This window comes from Gavialis gangeticus, unplaced genomic scaffold (genome assembly GCF_001723915.1).
Source record: "Gavialis gangeticus isolate Ggan-Ray unplaced genomic scaffold, GavGan_comp1, whole genome shotgun sequence".
NCBI lineage: Eukaryota > Metazoa > Chordata > Crocodylia > Gavialidae > Gavialis > Gavialis gangeticus.
This window is the reverse complement of record NW_017729022.1, coordinates 169,242,455-169,261,475: the sequence shown is the minus strand read 5'-3', so window position 1 is coordinate 169,261,475 and position 19,021 is coordinate 169,242,455. Positions and strand designations below refer to the sequence as shown.

General features: G+C 43.1%; 1 protein-coding gene and 1 long non-coding RNA gene across 4 annotated transcripts in view; one reads left to right on the top strand and one right to left on the bottom strand.

The window, feature by feature from the left end:
* The window catches only part of BPNT1 (3'(2'), 5'-bisphosphate nucleotidase 1), a 29,885-nt gene extending 21,135 nt beyond the window's left edge, over window positions 1–8,750 (top strand). For 2 of the 3 annotated variants that reach the window (XM_019516473.1, XM_019516474.1), the window contains exons 4-10: window positions 582–689; window positions 1,345–1,393; window positions 2,181–2,272; window positions 2,655–2,729; window positions 3,222–3,419; window positions 5,347–5,452; window positions 8,096–8,750. In XM_019516473.1, the coding sequence (XP_019372018.1) occupies window positions 582–689; window positions 1,345–1,393; window positions 2,181–2,272; window positions 2,655–2,729; window positions 3,222–3,419; window positions 5,347–5,452; window positions 8,096–8,244 (777 nt within the window). In that variant the 3' untranslated portion in view covers window positions 8,245–8,750. The remainder of the gene's footprint in view (window positions 1–581; window positions 690–1,344; window positions 1,394–2,180; window positions 2,273–2,654; window positions 2,730–3,221; window positions 3,420–5,346; window positions 5,453–8,095) is intronic. The other variant, XM_019516475.1, reaches the window with a different exon arrangement.
* Window positions 1–16,376, bottom strand: part of LOC109296868 — a 21,270-nt gene extending 4,894 nt beyond the window's left edge. The window contains exon 1 of the long non-coding RNA XR_002097083.1: window positions 15,935–16,376. This is a non-coding gene — a long non-coding RNA (uncharacterized LOC109296868). The remainder of the gene's footprint in view (window positions 1–15,934) is intronic.
* Window positions 16,377–19,021: the final 2,645 nt, after the last annotated feature.

The window sequence follows — 19,021 nt, the reverse complement described above, 5'->3', positions numbered from 1 at the left end:
GCTGATCGCTAAGCAGGGTGGGTGCCCCGTGCACTTGGTGGAAGACCTGAAAGTGGACCAGAAGTACTTCTCGTCCACTTCCAGGTCCACTGCCAAGCATGCGGAGGGCCTCTGCACTCCTGGGGGATGCTCCATCTGCCCTAACATCTCAGCATTCATGAGCCATGCCTGGTACCTCAGTGTATGTAGAAAAAACATATAAAGCTGTGTTTATGGCCAAATCGCTGATTCTCCAAATCAGAATCAGACCTTCAGATTTGGATTCAGCCGAATCGAATTGGGACAGTGATCTGAATCAGTGAATGGAATCGCTGGCTTCCAAATCGGGCAAAATCTGAATTGAATACAGCCCACTTCACACATCCCTTCTGCCAACATATGTAGTGGTTCAAAGGCAAATCCTAACACGCATGCATGGTGCACACACTGCAACCTTTAAAAATAAAGGCTAGATAAAGGAACATAACCTAGCTCTATTTTATTTCCTGTGCTTGAAGTGGAATCATTTGGGAAAAGAAAAGTCCAAACAGTGCTTTCTGTGTATAGGCCATTTCCATTATGTTTTTGTGACCTTTTGTTAGGACCTACCTTCTTATGATGTGGATGAAGAGTTGATTGAGAATGGCCAGTATGAAGAAATCCTAAAGAAAACTTGTCCTCCACAATACAGCACCATCAAAGAGGAAGAGGTAATATTTCACTTATTTCCTAATTTATAGATAGCTAATCTTATTTGAGAAGGTTCCACAAAATAAAACAGGCTATTCTGAAGCTGTAATTTGATCCTTTGGTTTAGGGAAAAACATTTTCTTGTTAAAACCAAACCTGATGATTGTGAACAGTGAGAGCCCTGAAAATGGAAGCCCGCTAATTATTTATAGAATAGGTTCATCATGAGCAGAAGAACTGAAAGTGCTCTTTGTGCTTTTTTCATAAATGCTTCTCATCTGCAATCTGAAAGGACTACCTTTGGGCCTGAAAGGGCCATTTTATTTTCATACCTATTTAAACCTTGATACCTTGAGTGAGACCAACATCTGTACTAGTGATAAAGGGTCTGAGTTTTTTGTGGACATCTCCCCACTAGAAAATGGAGGGAGATCACCAGATCTTTCCAAAGTTGGTGAAAGTATGAATCTTTTAGAAATACCCAGAGGTGTCCAAACTTGTACATCATTGATTTTATTGCATTTTGACTAACATTCTTCTTACATTTTAAGAACCAGATGTATTAACTGTTATGTGGTTCCTTTTTACTATTCTTAACTAATAACATTATACAGTACCTGTGTTTTAATTTCCATCATCTCTGTTTCCTTTTGTGATATGTCTGTCTGTTTTTAGCTTGTTGTATGGGTTGACCCTTTGGACGGGACCAAAGAATACACTGAAGGTTGGCTTCTTTTTTGCTTATTTGTGCTGGTTTGAAAAATCCTTTCAACTTTATAAAAGTAAACATGAAAAGATCTAGACTGGCAATTGGCAACCTTTTCAGGTTATGCCACAGAATGACCCACCTCAGGTAAGAGGCGGGGGGTGGGTACTAGGACCCAGCCACTGCTTTTTCTCCCTAAGGTGGCAAAGGAGAAGTGACAGCTGCTGAAGCCACATAGCTGCAGGCCAGATCTGGTCCTCGGGCCATTGGTTGCTAACCCCTGACCTAGACTCTTCCACAATGGATCCTTCCCCTTTAAAAGCTTCATCCTTAAGATGTTTGCAAAAATTATATTAATTCAGTTGTTGTCATCTTTTTGCTGCACCTCTGTATGCTTCTGGATTCTTTGCAAACTGTCCTTTTTGCCAGGCATGGGGTGAGGAATACAACCCTCTGAGGTATTTTAATTCTGTTTCTGGTGTATTGTACAGTGATTATCTTTACACTTGTATTTTACTGTACACTAACTGAGGTTTATTGAGAGGCCTTTTACAAGTTAAATGTACAGGTCTTCAGAGAACTTAGTTCAGATTACTTAGTAATCTCACCTAAAAAAAAAAAATGAAGCATCCAAAATAGGTGCTTTTCAAAACAGGAGTGGTGGTTGATGTTTTCAAGTAATTAAACAAAGACAGAAGATTTGGGAGCTGAAATGGGAGGTTTGGGGTTTTGATGGGCCTTCTTTGATTGCTTTGTTTTTACAAGCATAATAGTATGTTTGGGGGGTTTTGTTTTTTTTATTTAGGTCTCCTTGACCATGTAACAGTTCTTATTGGAATCGCTTATGGAGGCAAAGCAATAGCAGGAATTATTAACCAGCCCTACTATAACTATGAGGTATTAAATATGTTGATTTGCTTTACTGCAGTAAATGATTTTTACCAGTCCCTTCATTGTCAAGTTTGCTTGCTTTCAGCTCACTGGTGCTTGTTCCATGGTACATATCCTATTTAGCTGAAGCCAGTTATGTAACAAGCACTGAGTTCATATATGGAGTTGTACCAAATGCAGTCCCAGATAACCCATTCTCTCCAAATTAAATGAAGAACAACCCTTGGGCAAATGCGTGTCAGTGGGGATTGAGAAGAAAACTATTAAAAGGGAGTAGCAGAGGTGAGAGGAAGTCATGGATACATTCTTGGAGCTAGTAAAGATTGAGTATAGTGAAGAAAGCTCAGAGTTGGTGCAATACACAAATGACTCTCTGGACACTTTTCAGGTCAAGAGTGCATCTGATGCAAAGTTTATAGAGAGATTTGCAAACGTTTATTCATTATCCCACTGGCCATGTGAGGTGGGTGTCAAATATGTGAATGTGTTGAATCTGCATGTGTGAATCTTAAGTTATTCTCTGTTGAATCTGCTAATGCCAATGCATGTATAGTTTTATTTTTTTTACAATATATTCTGTGCCTGCCAGTCTGGGAGCACTCTTTCCCACACTTTTGGCTTGAGTAATATATTTGTGAATGCCTTAGACAAGCATGACAGTGAGCAAGTAAGTATTACCCCCATTTTACAGATAAGGACACTAAAATCCAAATATATGGCTTAAATGACGTGCCTGAGGTTAGACTGCAAGTCATTAGCATAGTTGGGGTGAGAACCCAGGAATCCTGACTCCCTTAGCTGTGCTTTAATTACTGGAATGTACTGCTTTTCCAGTACTACAACTTATGCTTGTAACTAACTCCTGGGAAGAGGTCAGATTGGATTCTCTAAAATTTAAAAATGAGCATTGCATGCTGCAGTAACAATTATCTGAGATTATAAACTTTCTGTGTAGGCAGGAGCTGATGCTGTGCTGGGCAGGACAATCTGGGGAGTCCTGGGTTTAGGTGCCTTTGGATTCCAGCTGAAAGAAGTGCCTGATGGGAAGCACATCATCATCACTACCCGCTCACACAGTAGCAAAATGGTGAATGACTGCATTGGTGCGATGAACCCAGACACTGTAGTCAGAGTTGGAGGTGCAGGAAATAAGGTATGGAACATGACTTTGCCTGTCATATATATCATCATACCTTCGATACCTTCGGGAAGAGAACAACCTATTTAGGGATAATCCTGCCCTTATGTCCACAGAGTGAAAGGACCCTCTGGAATGAATTTATTGCACAAGGAGGGAGAAGCAGGATTGTGTGTGTGTGTGTGTAAAGCAGTGATTCTCAACTAGGGTGATGTGAGATCCTTTTAAGGGTGACAGGATGCCACTATATATAAGCACTGTTAAATGTGCAAGCACCTACACATGATTCACAAGATAAATCTAGCGATTTCAAATAAGAATCCATAGTGTCAAAAACAGGATGAACTTGATTTAAACCCATCAATTTAAATCATTGTTTAAATCACTGTTCAGGAAGCCTCAGTTTAATCAATGTTTTCTACAAAAAGTGAATGTTTTTTGTTTGATAGAACCTTCTTTAAAATGAGACCCCAAACAGGGTCTCTTTTATGGCCTGACAAGGTTTTCCCTTCTATCATACCATTCCCTCACTAGATCTCAAAATCAGTGGAGAGGCTGTACTCAGAAACTTATCACTCAGACTTCTGGAATATTCTGCTCAAAATGTTTCTCTTTTGTTTCTACTGCCAGTCCCTCCTTGTATGCATCTTCCAGACTCTTCCTCCTTGCCCAGATCTACTCCACCTCCAACAATCCTCTCTTCACTTAATTTCTTGAAACTTTGCACTTTTAGAGAGCAGCAAGGGCTTGAGTTTATGTACACAAGCTTGCAGAGAGACAGTAGCACTGAGTAGGTAATCAGGTCTGTTATCTCTCATCTCTCTATATTGCTGTTAACAGGGTTGTTATCTCTGGAGACACAAATCCACAATTTGAGAACTGAAACTAAGCAACACAGAGATGCTTAATGGGATCTTCTAGACTGAGCACTGAGTCCCATTGGGTTGAGTGGTTTTCTTTATTCTTTTCTAATCTATAGAGGAGCCTCTGAGGAACCCCATAAGACTGAACTCCTAATATAGTCCATGGCCTGTTGTGACCTATTTATAAAACTTTTCTAAAAAAGTTACATGAGTATATTGTCTCAAATAGTACATAATGATACATTATAATCCTTTTTCCATTGTGGTATCTTTAAGCTCTAACATTTCTTAAATGAAAAATACCTTTAAATCAGTTTATTTTTTTAAAGCATCTTAAAAACATCAAAAATACGGTTAAATAAAAAGAAATCTGATTTTAATAAAAATATACTTTTTCTTTTCTTTTTTTTTTTTTTTTAATTATTGATTTTTATCCAACCGGGTCAAAAACATGCTGACCTGTTGTGGTCTGAGTTCTTTGTGATTAAAAGAATTGTTATGTTATTTTTTCCATAGTCAAAAAATGAGTGACCACTAAGAACTGGCATTTTCTGAGGGGTGCCCTGAGTCTAAAAATGTTGAGAACCACTGGTGTAGGGCATGCTTAATCCTGCTGCCTAGTGTGGAATCTGGTTCTGTAGGAATTCCCTGCAGCAGAGCATACAGGGGGTTTCTTGGGGAGAAGGAGAAGAGGATATCTGTGACAGCCTAGGGTCTCTAGCCCTTTTTCCTCAGCCTATGGCAATGTGTGTAATGGGCCTGTAAAAGCTACTTGAGGACAGTTCACTTTCCCAGGCAGATTGTCCTTAGCACTTAACCAAGGGATGCCAAAGACTGGATTTGCCTTTTGTAGATTATGCTTGAGACAATGCAGATGGATCATTTTGGATACTGTCAGTTACGTATTTCTAGGCTTCTTAAATGTGTAACAATCCTAACTTAAACCTGCACTCCGCTTTGAGGACATCTCTTGTCTGTAACCAAACTGGCTTAGTCTTTCTCCTAGTTTACACAACACCCATTCTGTCTTTTGCATGCCTGGATTGTATTAAATGACCTGTGCTCTTTCTTTGTAATAGGTCATACACCTTATAGAAGGCAAAGCATCTGCTTATGTGTTTGCTAGTCCTGGGTGCAAGAAGTGGGATACCTGTGCTCCTGAGGCAATTTTGCATGCAGTGGGAGGTGAGTTAATAATAGCACTCAGAAACCTTTTTGAAGGGAGTTGATGTTACTGCAGGTTTTCAAATGTGGGTTGTTTTCAGAGGATCAGTACAAATTTTAGAATATGTATTCTTGGCTTGAGTGCATTTTAGATCACCTTTTGTACACCCAATGTTCTGACCTGACCCCTTTACAATCAATGGAGAAACTTACTGACTTCAGTGGGCACATTAATTCAGCTCCCAAATTAGCCTATTAGATAACATCATGTAAATCTACCTTTTCAGGTTGTCTTCAAAAGGCAGTAGAGTTACTATTTTTAAGTAATGCAGAAAGCACTTAAAAAAACAAAACAAAACTACTTTCTGACCATCACCTTAAATCTTTTTTGGTCGTTTATTGCTTTATTCTACAATGAAGCCTTTTCCCAAATAAAATAATTTATTATGTGTACGTGCCCAGAATATTGCTTATGGGCACTTGATTCTTCAGAAGCAAGACAAACAGTGAGCCAAACTTTTTGTAGTCCTTTCCCAGGTCTGCAGGATTTGACTCCAAATTTTGAGTCCATCCAGGGGATAACCCAGTAGAATTGCTATCTTCTGACTAGCACAAATGCACACTACCATGGTAGGAAAATAAATTATGAAAAGGCCTATTTTGAAAAATATGAATTATATTTAGTTCAGTGTTACATTACCTTCCATACTGTCCACCGTAATGTGTAAAAGTTGTACACATCTCATATTTAACATTGTGTCAAAGTGTTGAGGTGATATTGCTGTGGTGGTCTGGGAGATATGAGGGGCAAGAATTCTTGTGGGTGATGTCTTTTATTGGACCAAACATGCAGTTGGTGTAGACCAGTAATTCTCCACCAGGACGATACGGCAACCTGCAGTGCCTTGAGATGCTTTCAGGAATACCACAAAATATTAGTACTTGTGGCAGGGCACCTTTGGTGCCTGCCACTTTAAGGGCTTGAGTGGGCTGTAGACCAGCTTGCAGGTGGGAGCAGACCCAATCAGGCAGTCGCATGGTACCCAGGAGGCTTCCTGATTCGTATAGGGCTGTGCAGCCAGGGTATAAGACCAGACCCAAGGAGCAAGGCTGCCAGTTGCAACTGGGGAGCCAAAGGGTGAACATTTTCTGGCTGACATACTGCTGCTCCCAGAACACCTGAAGGTCAGGGTAGGAACTAGGGGGATGGAGGAGGTTCCTAGTCCTAGGTAAGACCTGAAATTGCTCCTGCTGGGGTTGGATGGTTTGGTGGGGCTACCTGTGGCGGGGCAGTCTCCAGGAAATGCCACATCTGTGCCTACCCAGTAAAAAGTGAGGATGGGGCACCAGAAAGCCTTGACCCCCACTGCCTTCTGGGTGACCCCATGGAGGGGAAAGGCTAGGGGAGCACACCCCAACAGAAAAGCACAGAGCCAAGGCCTACTGAGGCAGGGTCCAGGTCCATTGAGTGGGATCTGCAACAGGGACAAGGTCTACCTAGAGGGACTGGAGGCCCTAGGGGTATAAGGCCCAGAAGCCCCAGTGAGGGGACAAAGTAGTGGCCCCAGTGAGGGGGCAAAGTGGCTGCTGGAGGCCACATAGAGTAGAGTCTGAGGAGGCCTGAAGGACTTACACGTAGGCCAGCCAAAGCAGGGGCCCCAGTGAGGGGGCACGTGGCCCAGGCACGTCTAAGGACACCTGAGACCAAGTTTGGGCCAGAGACCGAGTGCAGGCCAGCAATGGGGCCAAGGGAGTTGGAGGTAACTTCTGGATGCCAACTGTGAGATATGGGACATGGTAAAGGGAAGGTCAGAGCAGTGTATTTCACCCTTGGTATCAGGGCATTAAATGGGCAACCTCCTGCCTACAAACAACTGTTTAAATACAACAAAGGCATGGCAGGCGAGTCAGGGGGAAGACTGCTCTAGACAGGTGGGCGGGCCAATGTAGTGACTGGCCCCGAGGTGACCACAGTACTTGTGCAAACATGATTCACAAGATAAACCCAGGTTTCAAATAGGAATCCATAACATTAAATACTTTCTGACTTGTTTTGAACTTTCTGAGTTCTTTGCAACAGAAGAATTGGTTTAGTATTTTTCTGTAGTCTAAAAAAAAAAAAGAGCGAAAACTAAGTGCTAGCATTTTCCAAGGAGTGGCTTGGGGCTATCAAGGATTGCTTTGAGTCTAAAAAAGCTGAGAAGTACTGGTATAGATGTAGGCAAGATTTTAGGTATGATGGTATTCTTCCACATACCTCAGGGCTGAGGAAGGGTATTATGAGACCCAAAAGCTTGCCTGTGTCTATACCAATCACACAGTTGTGGGCAATTTTCTTTTATTGAACCAAGAATTCTTGCCCCTCTAATGTGCATAGGTTTCCTTGAGCAACTAAGATGAAGTATGGTGTTAGCCTGATGTGTATTGTCAATATGCTACTGTGATAGCATATTGGGCTTGATGTGGTGGGTCTTCTGCATATCTAGAAACAAAAAATGAATCCTATTGGTTTCGTCCCTGATTATTACCAGCGTACTAAGCCCATGCTAACCAGGGACTTATTTTACCAAGAGAGAGTCATTAGCTGCTTTTACTATCAACAAAATACTAGCTGCAGTGTTTAAAAGAACTGGGATTAATAATGCATTCCCATCTTTCTTGCAGGCAAGCTGACTGATATCCATGGAAATTCCTTGCATTATAACAAGGAGGTGAAACACATGAATTCAGCAGGGGTACTTGCTACCTTGAGAAACTTTGACTATTATGCTAGTCGTGTTCCTGACAGTGTCAAACAAGCCCTTGTGCCTTAAGGCAGAAAAGTATCTTTCATTTGGCTGTTTGGGGAAAAACGGATTAATGAGACTGAAAAATTGTTTTATGAAATCTGAGGCTAGATTAATTCAGATACTTTGATCAGTAATTTGTTGTAGAAATTAGTGCACAGAATACATGGATATCTTGCAAAATTAGATTGTTCAGTGGCATGTTCACAAGACAAAGTAATAGCAATGCTGGTTTTTCAATATGGACTGTAGTTGTTTTCCCTATTCTTTGTAAGCAAGGTATCTAAGAAAATCTGTATTTGTGGGACTAAATTTATTGCAGTTATACTGTACTGCATAATGTCATAATTCAAATCTATTTTCTTAATTTAAGATACAAACCTGTAACCAAATCTAAGTTAACCTGAGTTTGCTCAACAACTTTTTGTTGTATGTAGGCAGCAGTACTTAATTCAGTTTATGTATGGGTAATAAATTATTTGTTTTGGTTGATCAAATTCTTTATAATAAATTTACTGTTACTGATTCTTAAATGTGACCCTTTCCCTTTTGTAATCAGAGATTTGTGATGGTGTCGGTTTTGTAAAGTTACCGAATCATATTGATGTATATTTTTGCTACTTGTTTTATCACTGTCTGGGTTTTGTGAAGGTTTTGTAGATAATATGGTTTGTATGATAGGTAGACTGTATTGAAGCAGTTTCTTTGTACAGGAGTTTCCTCCTTATGAATATAGGAAAGTAGGGCTGGAAGGGACATCACAAAGTCATCTTGTCCAGCCCCTTGCTCAAGGCAGAAGCAGTCTTGACTAAGCCATTCCAGGCAAGTGTGCCTAACTTGGTCTTGAAAACTTCCAAGGACAGAGATTCCACAATTTTTCTAGGTAGCCTGTTCCATTGCTTGGCCACCCCCATAATTTTCCTCCTAATTTCCAACCTAAATTTCCTTTGCTGAAGCTTGAGTCTGTTCCTCATAGTCCTGTCCCCTGTGGGCACAGAAAAAGCCCATCTCCTTCCTCCCTATAACTGTCCTTTAAGTATTTGAGTATTGTTACCAAATCCCCCTCAGTCTTCTCTTCTCCAGACTAAATAAACCCTGTCTCTTTCAGTCTTTACTCATAAGTCTGGGCTCTCAGACCTCTCAACATTTTTGCTGCTCTGTGCTAGATTCTTTCCAGACTGTTGAAGTGTGGGGCTTAAGACTACATACAGTATTCCATGTGAGACTTCACCAGGGCTAAATAAAGTAAAAGAATCGCTTCCCTTTTTTTGCAAGTGATGCTTCTGTAAATACAACCTAGTATCCTGCTGGGGTTGTTTTGCAACAAGAGCATACTATTGGCTTGTATTCCCCTTATAGTCTCTTGTAACCACTAGATCTAGTCATTTCCTAGTCTGCATTTATACATGCGATTATTCTGTCCCAGGTACAGGACTCTACAGGTTCTAGCCCTACCCTCCAGAGTGTCTGCAACGCCACCCAATTAGGGGTCATTTGCAAATTTGCTAAGTGTGCACTCAATCCCATCATCCAAATCGTTAATGAAGGTAGTAAAGAATTCTGGACCCAGGACAGACCCCTGGGGAACCGTTGGTACTTGATACCTCCCGGAACCCAGGTAAATGATACCTCCTTCCAACTAGACATTGCACCATTGATGTCTACTTGATGAGCACAATGATCAAATTAATTGTGTCCACCTTCATGGTTGGATCATATACAGTACTATATTGTTCATATATATTTACAATGAAATAAATACGATTTTGCAGTTCATTAGTATACCTATGCATTCCCAGCCACCTCTTCAGGATTTTTTTTTTCATGTTGCAATATTTTATTTTACTTGCCAAATTTTTAAAAAATCTCGTGTATGTAAGGGCTTCTATTCATTATATAAAGAACTATCTTTATATAGTAGTATAGGTACTACCTTTTAGCTAGTTCTTAAAATACCTACTCTAGATAGAGATTTCAGTTTGGTACATAAATTATATTGGATATGTCTACATTGTACGAAGAAGCTCAAGTTCTGGAAATAATATTGACATATCAGCATTGATCTCTAAGAACTATGTTACCTTGCTGGGAGTTAGGTGTATCTTGGGCATCTCAACACTACTTTGCACTGGATAGTGTAGACCAGAGGTAACCAGCTTGTGACATAAGGGTCATGGGCACCCTGTGTGCTTGGAACATGGGAGATTAGGGAGGGACAAGTGCCACAGTAGCAAATAGGGCATGGAACAGAAAGCAGAGCAGCAGATCAACCATGATCAACTTAAAAAGATTTCATGGTACTCCATGGTGCTACAGCACCCTACTGAAAATCTCAGTACCCACTGTCTTTTAATTGTCTCTTCAGTGCCAATCACACCAGCATAATAAGATTTTGAGGCTCTTCTGAACCTATTGCCACCACTTCTGCATAAGAAATATACCCCATTAGAAATGACAGAGGCATCTTTGTGAGACAATTTGTTAGCTAATTCCCAACCTCCTTCCACTGATCAAGACACTTTCCTGTACTGGGATGCCTGCTAAGTTGCAGCTATATAACAGTGTTAAAGGTCCTTGACAATTAAAACAGAAGGATGCTACTGTATTTACTCAATTCTAAGATGAGGTTCCCCCCCCCCATTTAACATGGGGGGGGGGAAGCCCCTCATCTTAAGGCCTGCCTGCTTCCACCCCCTCCCCGCTGTCTCTGCAACCCACGGTCTTCCCCCGCTCTACCCAAACATAGCCTCTGCTGTCTTGCCTGCCCCTCTCCTGCCCTCACTTACCACTGCTATACTCCAAGAAGCTTCATCTACACTGCAACCTGGGGCACTGAGAACAGCCACAGCCTGGCCCTGTAGCAGTGGTAGCTGAAGGTGTACAGGGGGATGGGAAGTTGGGAGCAGAAGCTGGGGGTGGGGGATAGGAGGAACTAAGGCTGTAGGAGGAAGGCAGTAGGGGAAGCTGAGGAAAAGGGGCAAAGGGGGGGATAGAGACTGCCTGACTTCCCATACTACATGCCCTCCACTGCCTGCTCCCCTGCAGTGGTGTGGGGTATGAATTAAAGATCACCCTCCCATAATTAGATTCTATACATGGAAAATTAGAGCAAATGTGTAAATTCCCCATGTATAGAATTAATTATTGGGGGGGTCATCTTAGATTCAAGTAAATATAGTATAAAACATAATCTTGAGGCTGGAAGAATTTTCATGGTTAAATACTATAGGGATTAAAATGAGTATTATAAACATTTGTGCACTGAGAGGATGGTTCCTTCTATGAAAAACCTTAACACAAGGAAAAGTATTTTAAACAGTTTTGCAGCAGAAACAGATCATTTAGATACAGGTGATGAAATGAGGCACACAGGTATTTCTCTATGAAGTGACTGGACAAGAATAAAATGGGATGCAATGATACCAGCACTTAGCTTTAACATAGTTCCTTCCATCAGTACCTTCATAATATTTACTATGGAGGGTAAGTATTATGATTTCCAGTGTATAGATGAAGAAATGTAGATAAAAATAGGGAAACAAAAGGTAAAGTGGGCCCTTCTGAAGAGCTAAGGTACGTTCAGAGGAATCCCATGTATATAATGTGGCATTTCCTGTGGAACTCATTGCCACAAGAAAATGTTGAGCCCACAGAATTCCAAAAAGGATTAGATACGTATGACCTGCACGCGTAAAAGACAGCACAAATCCATTGAAGCCTCAGCCTATTATGTTGATGATTTACAGCGTGTCAAGTTAAGTGCAAGAGGAAATCAGGTGAAAAATCAGAAGAACCAGTCTACTGAAACAAGAGATAAAGTCAAGCTCAGAGTTGCCAAGTCTATACAAGGTATTCTTTGAGGTGTTTGGGCCCCTGCAGACAAAATGTCTCCAGCTACTGATGTTTTTCTATGTGGATCCTTTCATCAACACTGGCTAGGAAGGCTACAGCAGAGCCTTTTGGTGATGCTGAACAGAACCTGTGCAGAAGTTAGTATTACAATGTTTTGAAAGACTTTCCACAGGTGACTTTCTGGAAGCTGATGTGGTCATATTTATTGGGAAGTTAATAATCCTGACAATGCCAAATCAAAGGGTCTGGTTTTAGGCTCTTACCAAAATTCTTAATGGATGTGTGATATATTCTGCAGTTGCAAGGGAGGGGATTGTAGCAGGGCCCTGGGATGTGCCTGCTCCTTGAAGAGCACAAGCAGTTTGAAGGACTGCTTGCAGATGGCAAAGGGGAGCTAATGAGGGGCTCACCTGACTGGAAGAGGGCTCAGGCTGGAGCTATACAAGACCAGAATCTGCACCAGTCAGGAAGTACCTCCCTAGCAACTAAGAAGTGAGTAGCTCCTGGCTGTAGGGCTCCTGAAGGGACCTGGAGTTTGGGCTAAACAACTCTGCAGGCCTGGGAACAGAGGCAAGTTCCTTGGACTGTGGAAGACTGGGTTTATGGGCAAGTGGCCTTTGTTTATGGTAAACCACTAGAGGGCATGAGATGTCTGCCAGAGGGCAGTGATATTGCTTAATCACTTGAGTTAGACCCATAGTTTAGCCCTGAGCCCTGCTGGGGCAGGCTAAGACCTATTTAGAGAACCGGTAACCCAGGAGCCCTCAGACTGAGTGTAGGGCCCAGTGAAGAGCCCAGGAGACTAGAAAAAGCTGGGACCCAAACCAGAAGGTCCAAGAGCCTGGGGAAAGGAGCTGGGCTAGAGGGTCCATGAGCCCAGAACAGGCCAAGCCAGACTAGAGGGCCCGAGAGCCTGGAGAGGGGCCTGTGTGTGGGACCAGGGTCCCAAGAGCCCAGAGGGGAGCTTTGTGTGGGACCAAGGGGGCCAAGTGTATAAATAGTTACATCAATGAGAGGGAATATCCGCGAGGCTTGGGGTCCAGTATAGGGGAGGTGTAGGAACTGCACAAACTACCCTTAAGGCTCTTGGTACCCTACAAGGCCCTAGTCAGGCTGAGATGGACTTGCCAAGCCTGAGGGTTGGATCGAGACTAGTGGGGTCTCAGGAGAGGCCCAGTGTGAACTTATTGGGATTAGGGCTCTAAGGCCTGTTGGCAGCATCCCTGAGTCCACCTATATTTAAGAACAAGGCATGGCAGAGCGAGTAATTTAAGGAGGGTGGCATTAGAATATGAGCCAGGCAGGAGCAGTAAGGCCACTAGGGGGTGTCACAGCTGCCCCTGTAGCCACAAGCCTGTCCCCACAAGGGATGTAAAACAGATTTATTCTTTAAGTACACTTGCAATGAGCATCTAGGAGTAACTAGTACTGAAACAGTGGGAAGCAACATTTTTTAATGCATTGTCTGCCTTCATACAGGGAAGTGCAATTGAACTTCTCTGGCAACTGCTATTTGAGGACCTTTGAACATTAAATGTAACGTAAACACTTTCTGAAGCTGGTATACAATATTATCCCCCTTTGACAGATATGAAAATGAAGGCCAGGGTTTGAATTACACTTCAACTCCTGGGAGGTCTGCAAAAAAATTGGCCGGGGTTGGGGCTGTGCTTATGGGTCCCTGCCAGTACTGCAGGGCTGGGGCCAGCGGTGGCGGCAGCTAGGAGCTGCTACCACCTGGGCTACTTAGAAAGGCACATGGGCTGTATGCAGTGGCACATGAGCTCCAGGCTCTTATGGGGTGGGGGGAAAGGGGTGCTGACTGGCCCACAGGGGGGGCTTTCATCTCTTATGGGGGGACTCAGCCCTCCCAAACTTCTCTGTAATATGAACGCTGATGAAGGCATTAGGGCAGAGATTGTTTCACAAGTTCTCTAACAAACCCTACAGTCTCATAAACCCTATAACACAATTTATAAAATAGATGAAAAGAGAAAAATGATAGGAAGTCTAATATGTGACAGGTATTTGTAATGACTATAATTCACCTTGTTTCTGTTGAAATTTGTCCAGTGGAATAGTATCAGATCATAAACTTGCCATGTTTTAATATCGTAATATTGCTTGCATATTTGCGTAGCAATAGAAGCCAAATAAACTGTCAGAAAACATGTTCACCTGGGTGGCCATTGAGCTCTCAGGACAAGTCCTTCATGAAAGAGACTAGCTGCCTTGGCCCCATATTTTCCCCTAAAAAGAAGCAATACTGAACAATGTCCAACCCGAACCCAGTAGCATTGTTGCGGTGCTCAACAAAGGAGTAAGATGTCAGTTCTGTTAAAGGTGAGGGGGAAGGACAACACAGTTTTGTGTATGATGCACTTACTCAGAACCTGTTCTTTAAACACCATGGCCACTTGGCACATCACACTGGCAGCAGAGAGGGAACTCAAACTCTTGTTCCAAGAGCAACCCTTCCCTCAACAGACATATAAGCAAAAAAAAAAAAAAAAAAAAAGAGGCTGCCAGGAAGGCCGTGCAAAATAGCACCATTCCGCTTTGACTTCCGTTGTGACGGAACAGTGTTTCATTTCAAGTTTCATTTAATTTCAGAAGCACTGTTCCATTTTGTTTCATCAAAACTGTTTTGCTGTTTCAACACTGTTTCAACGTTTTGCCCATTGGCTATAATGGGGGAGCACGAAACTGCCTATAACTTGGTCATTTTTTGCCTGATTTGTCTGAAACTTGCAGGGATCGTAGCCCCTTCTGAGGGCATGAAACCTGCCAAGTTCCAAGGAGATCGATGCAGAGGTTTCTGGGAAACTGCACCTCAAGGTGTTGACAAGCAAAACTGTCACTTGCCGGCAGCGACAGCCTCCCATCATCCAGATCTAGGGGCCTGCACTTGCAGAAGGGCTGCGGGGCTGTGCTGGACTGCTCCCCGGTGGTGCAGGCCCCCAATCTGCCTGCTGGATCACAGGAGGCTGCTCCTGCCACCTGGGGCCCACACCAGTCTTCCCAGCACTGGGTGCGGGCTGTGCCCAGCACCAATCCCAGGTGGCAGAAGCAGCCTCCTGTGATCCAGCAGGTAGATTGGGGGGCTGCACCCTTGGGAGGAGTCTGGCAGAGCTCCCGCAGCCAACACCCAACACCAGAAAGATTGGTGCTGCCGCTGGCCTCAGGCGGCAGGAACAGCCTCCTGGGGCCTCCTGGGTTGGGGGATGTGCCAGAATGCTCCTTTGGGGAACAGCCCCCAGATCTGCACTGGATGACAGGAGGTTGCTGCTGCCAGCTGGGACCAGTGCTGAAGCCAAGTAAGCCTAGCTTTGAAATGCAAAATGTTTCAAAACTTTCAAAACATTTTGAGTGCCCTTGTTTCGTTTTGAAGCTGACATTTGTTTTGTTTTGATTCCACTGTTTTGAGCTTGAAACCCATCAAAACAGCTTTGAAATGAAACACCCAGCAAAATTTTGCACAGCCCTAGCTGCCAGTGTTTAAGGTGCCTCTCTGTGGTCAGGTTTGGTATGACCAACCCTTCTATATCATTTGGGGCAGGGTGCTGAGTTCCTTTAAGGTTTGCCTCGCTGGGCTGCACAATATTAACTGTTACATGTGAAAACACTACCCACACATGACTCACAAGATAAACCCAGAGATTTTACATAGGAATCCATAGCATCAAAAATTCCCTGACCTTTTGTGGTCTCTGAAAAAGTGCTATTTTTTCCATAGTCAAGACTAAGTGAAACCTAGGGGCTGGCTTTTCCTGAGGGGGCATCTTCAGTCCAAAAGGTTGAGCTCCACTGATTTAGGGGTTCAACACTTTCAAGGTAACAGAAACTTCTGACCCCTGGCCCCTACCTCAGAAGTCCAGAATTGGTCCTCTTCACAGCCTGGGCTCACAAGTCTTTCATCACTTTCTCATGGTTATCTTTCCCTTTCTGAAGGGAAAGTTTGGAAACTGAGGCTGATGCTTCTTCTCTAGGTTTCAGGCCAAGGTGCCTGTGTTAAACAGTAAATGATTGGTCTTTTTCTTCCTCACTGCTTCCTACTTTTCTTTTCATGGTTTAGTAGGGCTCCTCTTAGAAGCTTCTCCACCTTCTGCCTGAGCTGTGTAGTCTTTTACAGCAGCTGTCTTTACCTGGCTGCTAGGTTGCAGCTTGAGGAGGTGATTAGGATCTTCATTAGCAGTGTCCAGGACACTGCCATATTGGCTATTTATCACAAGGATCTTTGTGAGTAAAATCTTTGGGGAAAACCACAGCATGTAGGCAAGGACCTAAGGGATGTCTCTGGAGGAGGCTGGATGGGAGTGTATACTCTACCTAGAAACGGTCACAGGAAAAAGATGCAAGGTAAGACGTGCAATAAATCTTTCCACCCAGAGGGATGCTCTGTGAGGCCTGGTAAGGCAGGTCACCTTTGCTCTGAGAGCCTGGACCAAGTGGGGAAGGGTCTCAGATTTTACAGCTTAAGAAGATTAAGGTCAACTTGGGAGATTCTGCTGTGGCTTTAAGAGTGAATTGTTCACACAGCTAGGGGAGGCACCTTACCTGTACTGAAACAAAATCACCACTATATCTAAAGTATGGAGAAAAACCTGTTCAGGTTAAATCCTTGTTGTTTCTGATTTCAACATACAAAACTAAATAATTAAGAATTCTACATTTTAAGAGATGCATTTAAATTCCTTGGGTGCAATTTTCCCCCCACTTCATTTTTATATCACTGTAACTCTACTGGAGTTACTCCAGTCCTGCTTTTGATTGTTCCTAAAGCTGCTTGTGCTTAAGTTCAGCATATTTTCTGGCTGCAGTCAGCTGCTAGCAGGAACATCCTGACATGGAGATATAAGTAGATTGATGTTTTGGCTGTATACAAGTTTCACAAGGATCAGGACTTTCAGGAGTCTCATACAAGAGTCCCCTTTCCCTAGTGAATACAACTTGCTCTTACAGCATTAGAAGATCAGATATTTCCCCTCTATCACAAAACTGTCAAGCTATCCTTGCCTTTCAGAGATTAGGATTAATTAATATTGCATGCAGAGCCATCCCTAGGGGTGTGCAGGGCCCGGGGCATATCCGCCTGTGTGGAGCTGGTGGCGGGGGGGGGAAGCATGGAGCTGGCAGCCACAGTGGGACCTGTATAGCACTGTTCACGGGGCCCCGCAAAGCATGGGGCCTGGAGTGGTCGCCCTGATTCGTGCCCCGCTAAGGATGGCCCTGGTTGCATGCACGTACTTAACCCTCTCTCCACTTCCTTTCAGGTGACGAACAGATAGAATAGTGTGTGCGGAAGACATACTTAGTTTATGTCATCGTGTTCCAGCTCCTCAGACCAAACACAGACTGCTCAAACAAATATAACCTTGTTACTAACCATTTTACAATACAATCCTCAAGTTTCTTCTCATTTTTGGGTATGTACATCCTAGCATTTACATCCAAAATGCATCAACAAGATGCAGGGGAAAAAAACAACCATAAACTATACAAAATAGTATTTAACAATTAACTCCTTTTCACACAGATAAATGTACAGGTATTTTAAAGTCAACGTACATCTTGACCGCTTCATCTGGAACACATTATATGTTCAGCAGTTTTATACCTAAATCGTGGTCGGTAGATGCTATGTAGGTATCCACAAATGAACACTCTGACCCCCTGCAACAATTGCATGGGTCAGCTTCCATCCCATGAGCAATCACTTTCTATTTATGGCTACTGCAGTCATTGCTTTTATGCAGAACATTAAGAAACTATTAAATACAAATTAGCTGTTTGAAACAAGGAGTGTGTGTGACTAGTCAGCTTTAGGCAGTAGTGAACCAGTTTGAGTTGCTGTACTAGGGAAGTGGGTCTTATAGTCATAATGGTAAGGGAGAGGAAGGTACACTGACACTGCGTTGTCCTTGGCTTGCAACAATGTGAACTTGAGCCTGTCCCCAGTAAAAATTGCTAACTCTATTTTGTAACTATCACAAGCAGTAGTGAGGTGCACTGCAAAAAATGTCCATATATGTATATCTATCTCTGTGAACCGTACAGCACAGTCCAATACCAGAAGCATTAAAGTTAACCTATTATATGTAAATACCAACTGCATTTTATTTCTATTGGTTAGCTCGCTTCACTGCAGACCTATTGCGCAAAGCAAAAAGTCTCCTTTTTCAAAGACGCCATGTGGCAGCACAGCAAACAGACTCAATGACTGACGTTGCTGAGGTCATGAGCTTTCCTGGTTGAACCTACTAGTAAATAGCAGTGTGAACCACCACAAGTGAGCTCTTAAATTATACATCTATGCGTATACATTGTACACCCCCCATACACATATATGTATCATCTATACATGCACATTGCACACAAACACCCACATTATTACATGCACATTTTTCATATAGATATCTACGTATATGATATGCCTGTGTAGTAACCCAGATGTTTGTGTGTGTATGTCTATATGACACGTATGTATGTGTATCGTATGTATAGTGTGTATGTATATAAATGGTGTGTGTGTGCTACATCCGTGCGTGTGTATATACACGATACATGGGTACTTGTGTTGTGTGTACACATATATACACACATACATACACATCCACACCATACACATATATATGCATCAGAGATATATGTACATACACAGGTGTGCAGAAGTATCTCACATCACCCCCGGCTCCGCCCCATACTGGTAGGGGCGGGGGGCTAACGCAGGGCCGCCGCCTCCCCACGCGGGGCAGGGGGCACCCCCTCGCAGTCTAAGCCTGAGAACCGGGGCGCGTCAGCGGGGCACAAAAACATTATAGCTGCTCCAGCCGGAACGTCCTTGGACTCCGCACGAGCCTGTCAGCAAAGCCGGCTCCCGGCTTCGCGTTGCATCGGGGGGGGGGGAACATTCCGGTCTCAGGGGGGGAACAGAAAGCTCATACCCTCCCCC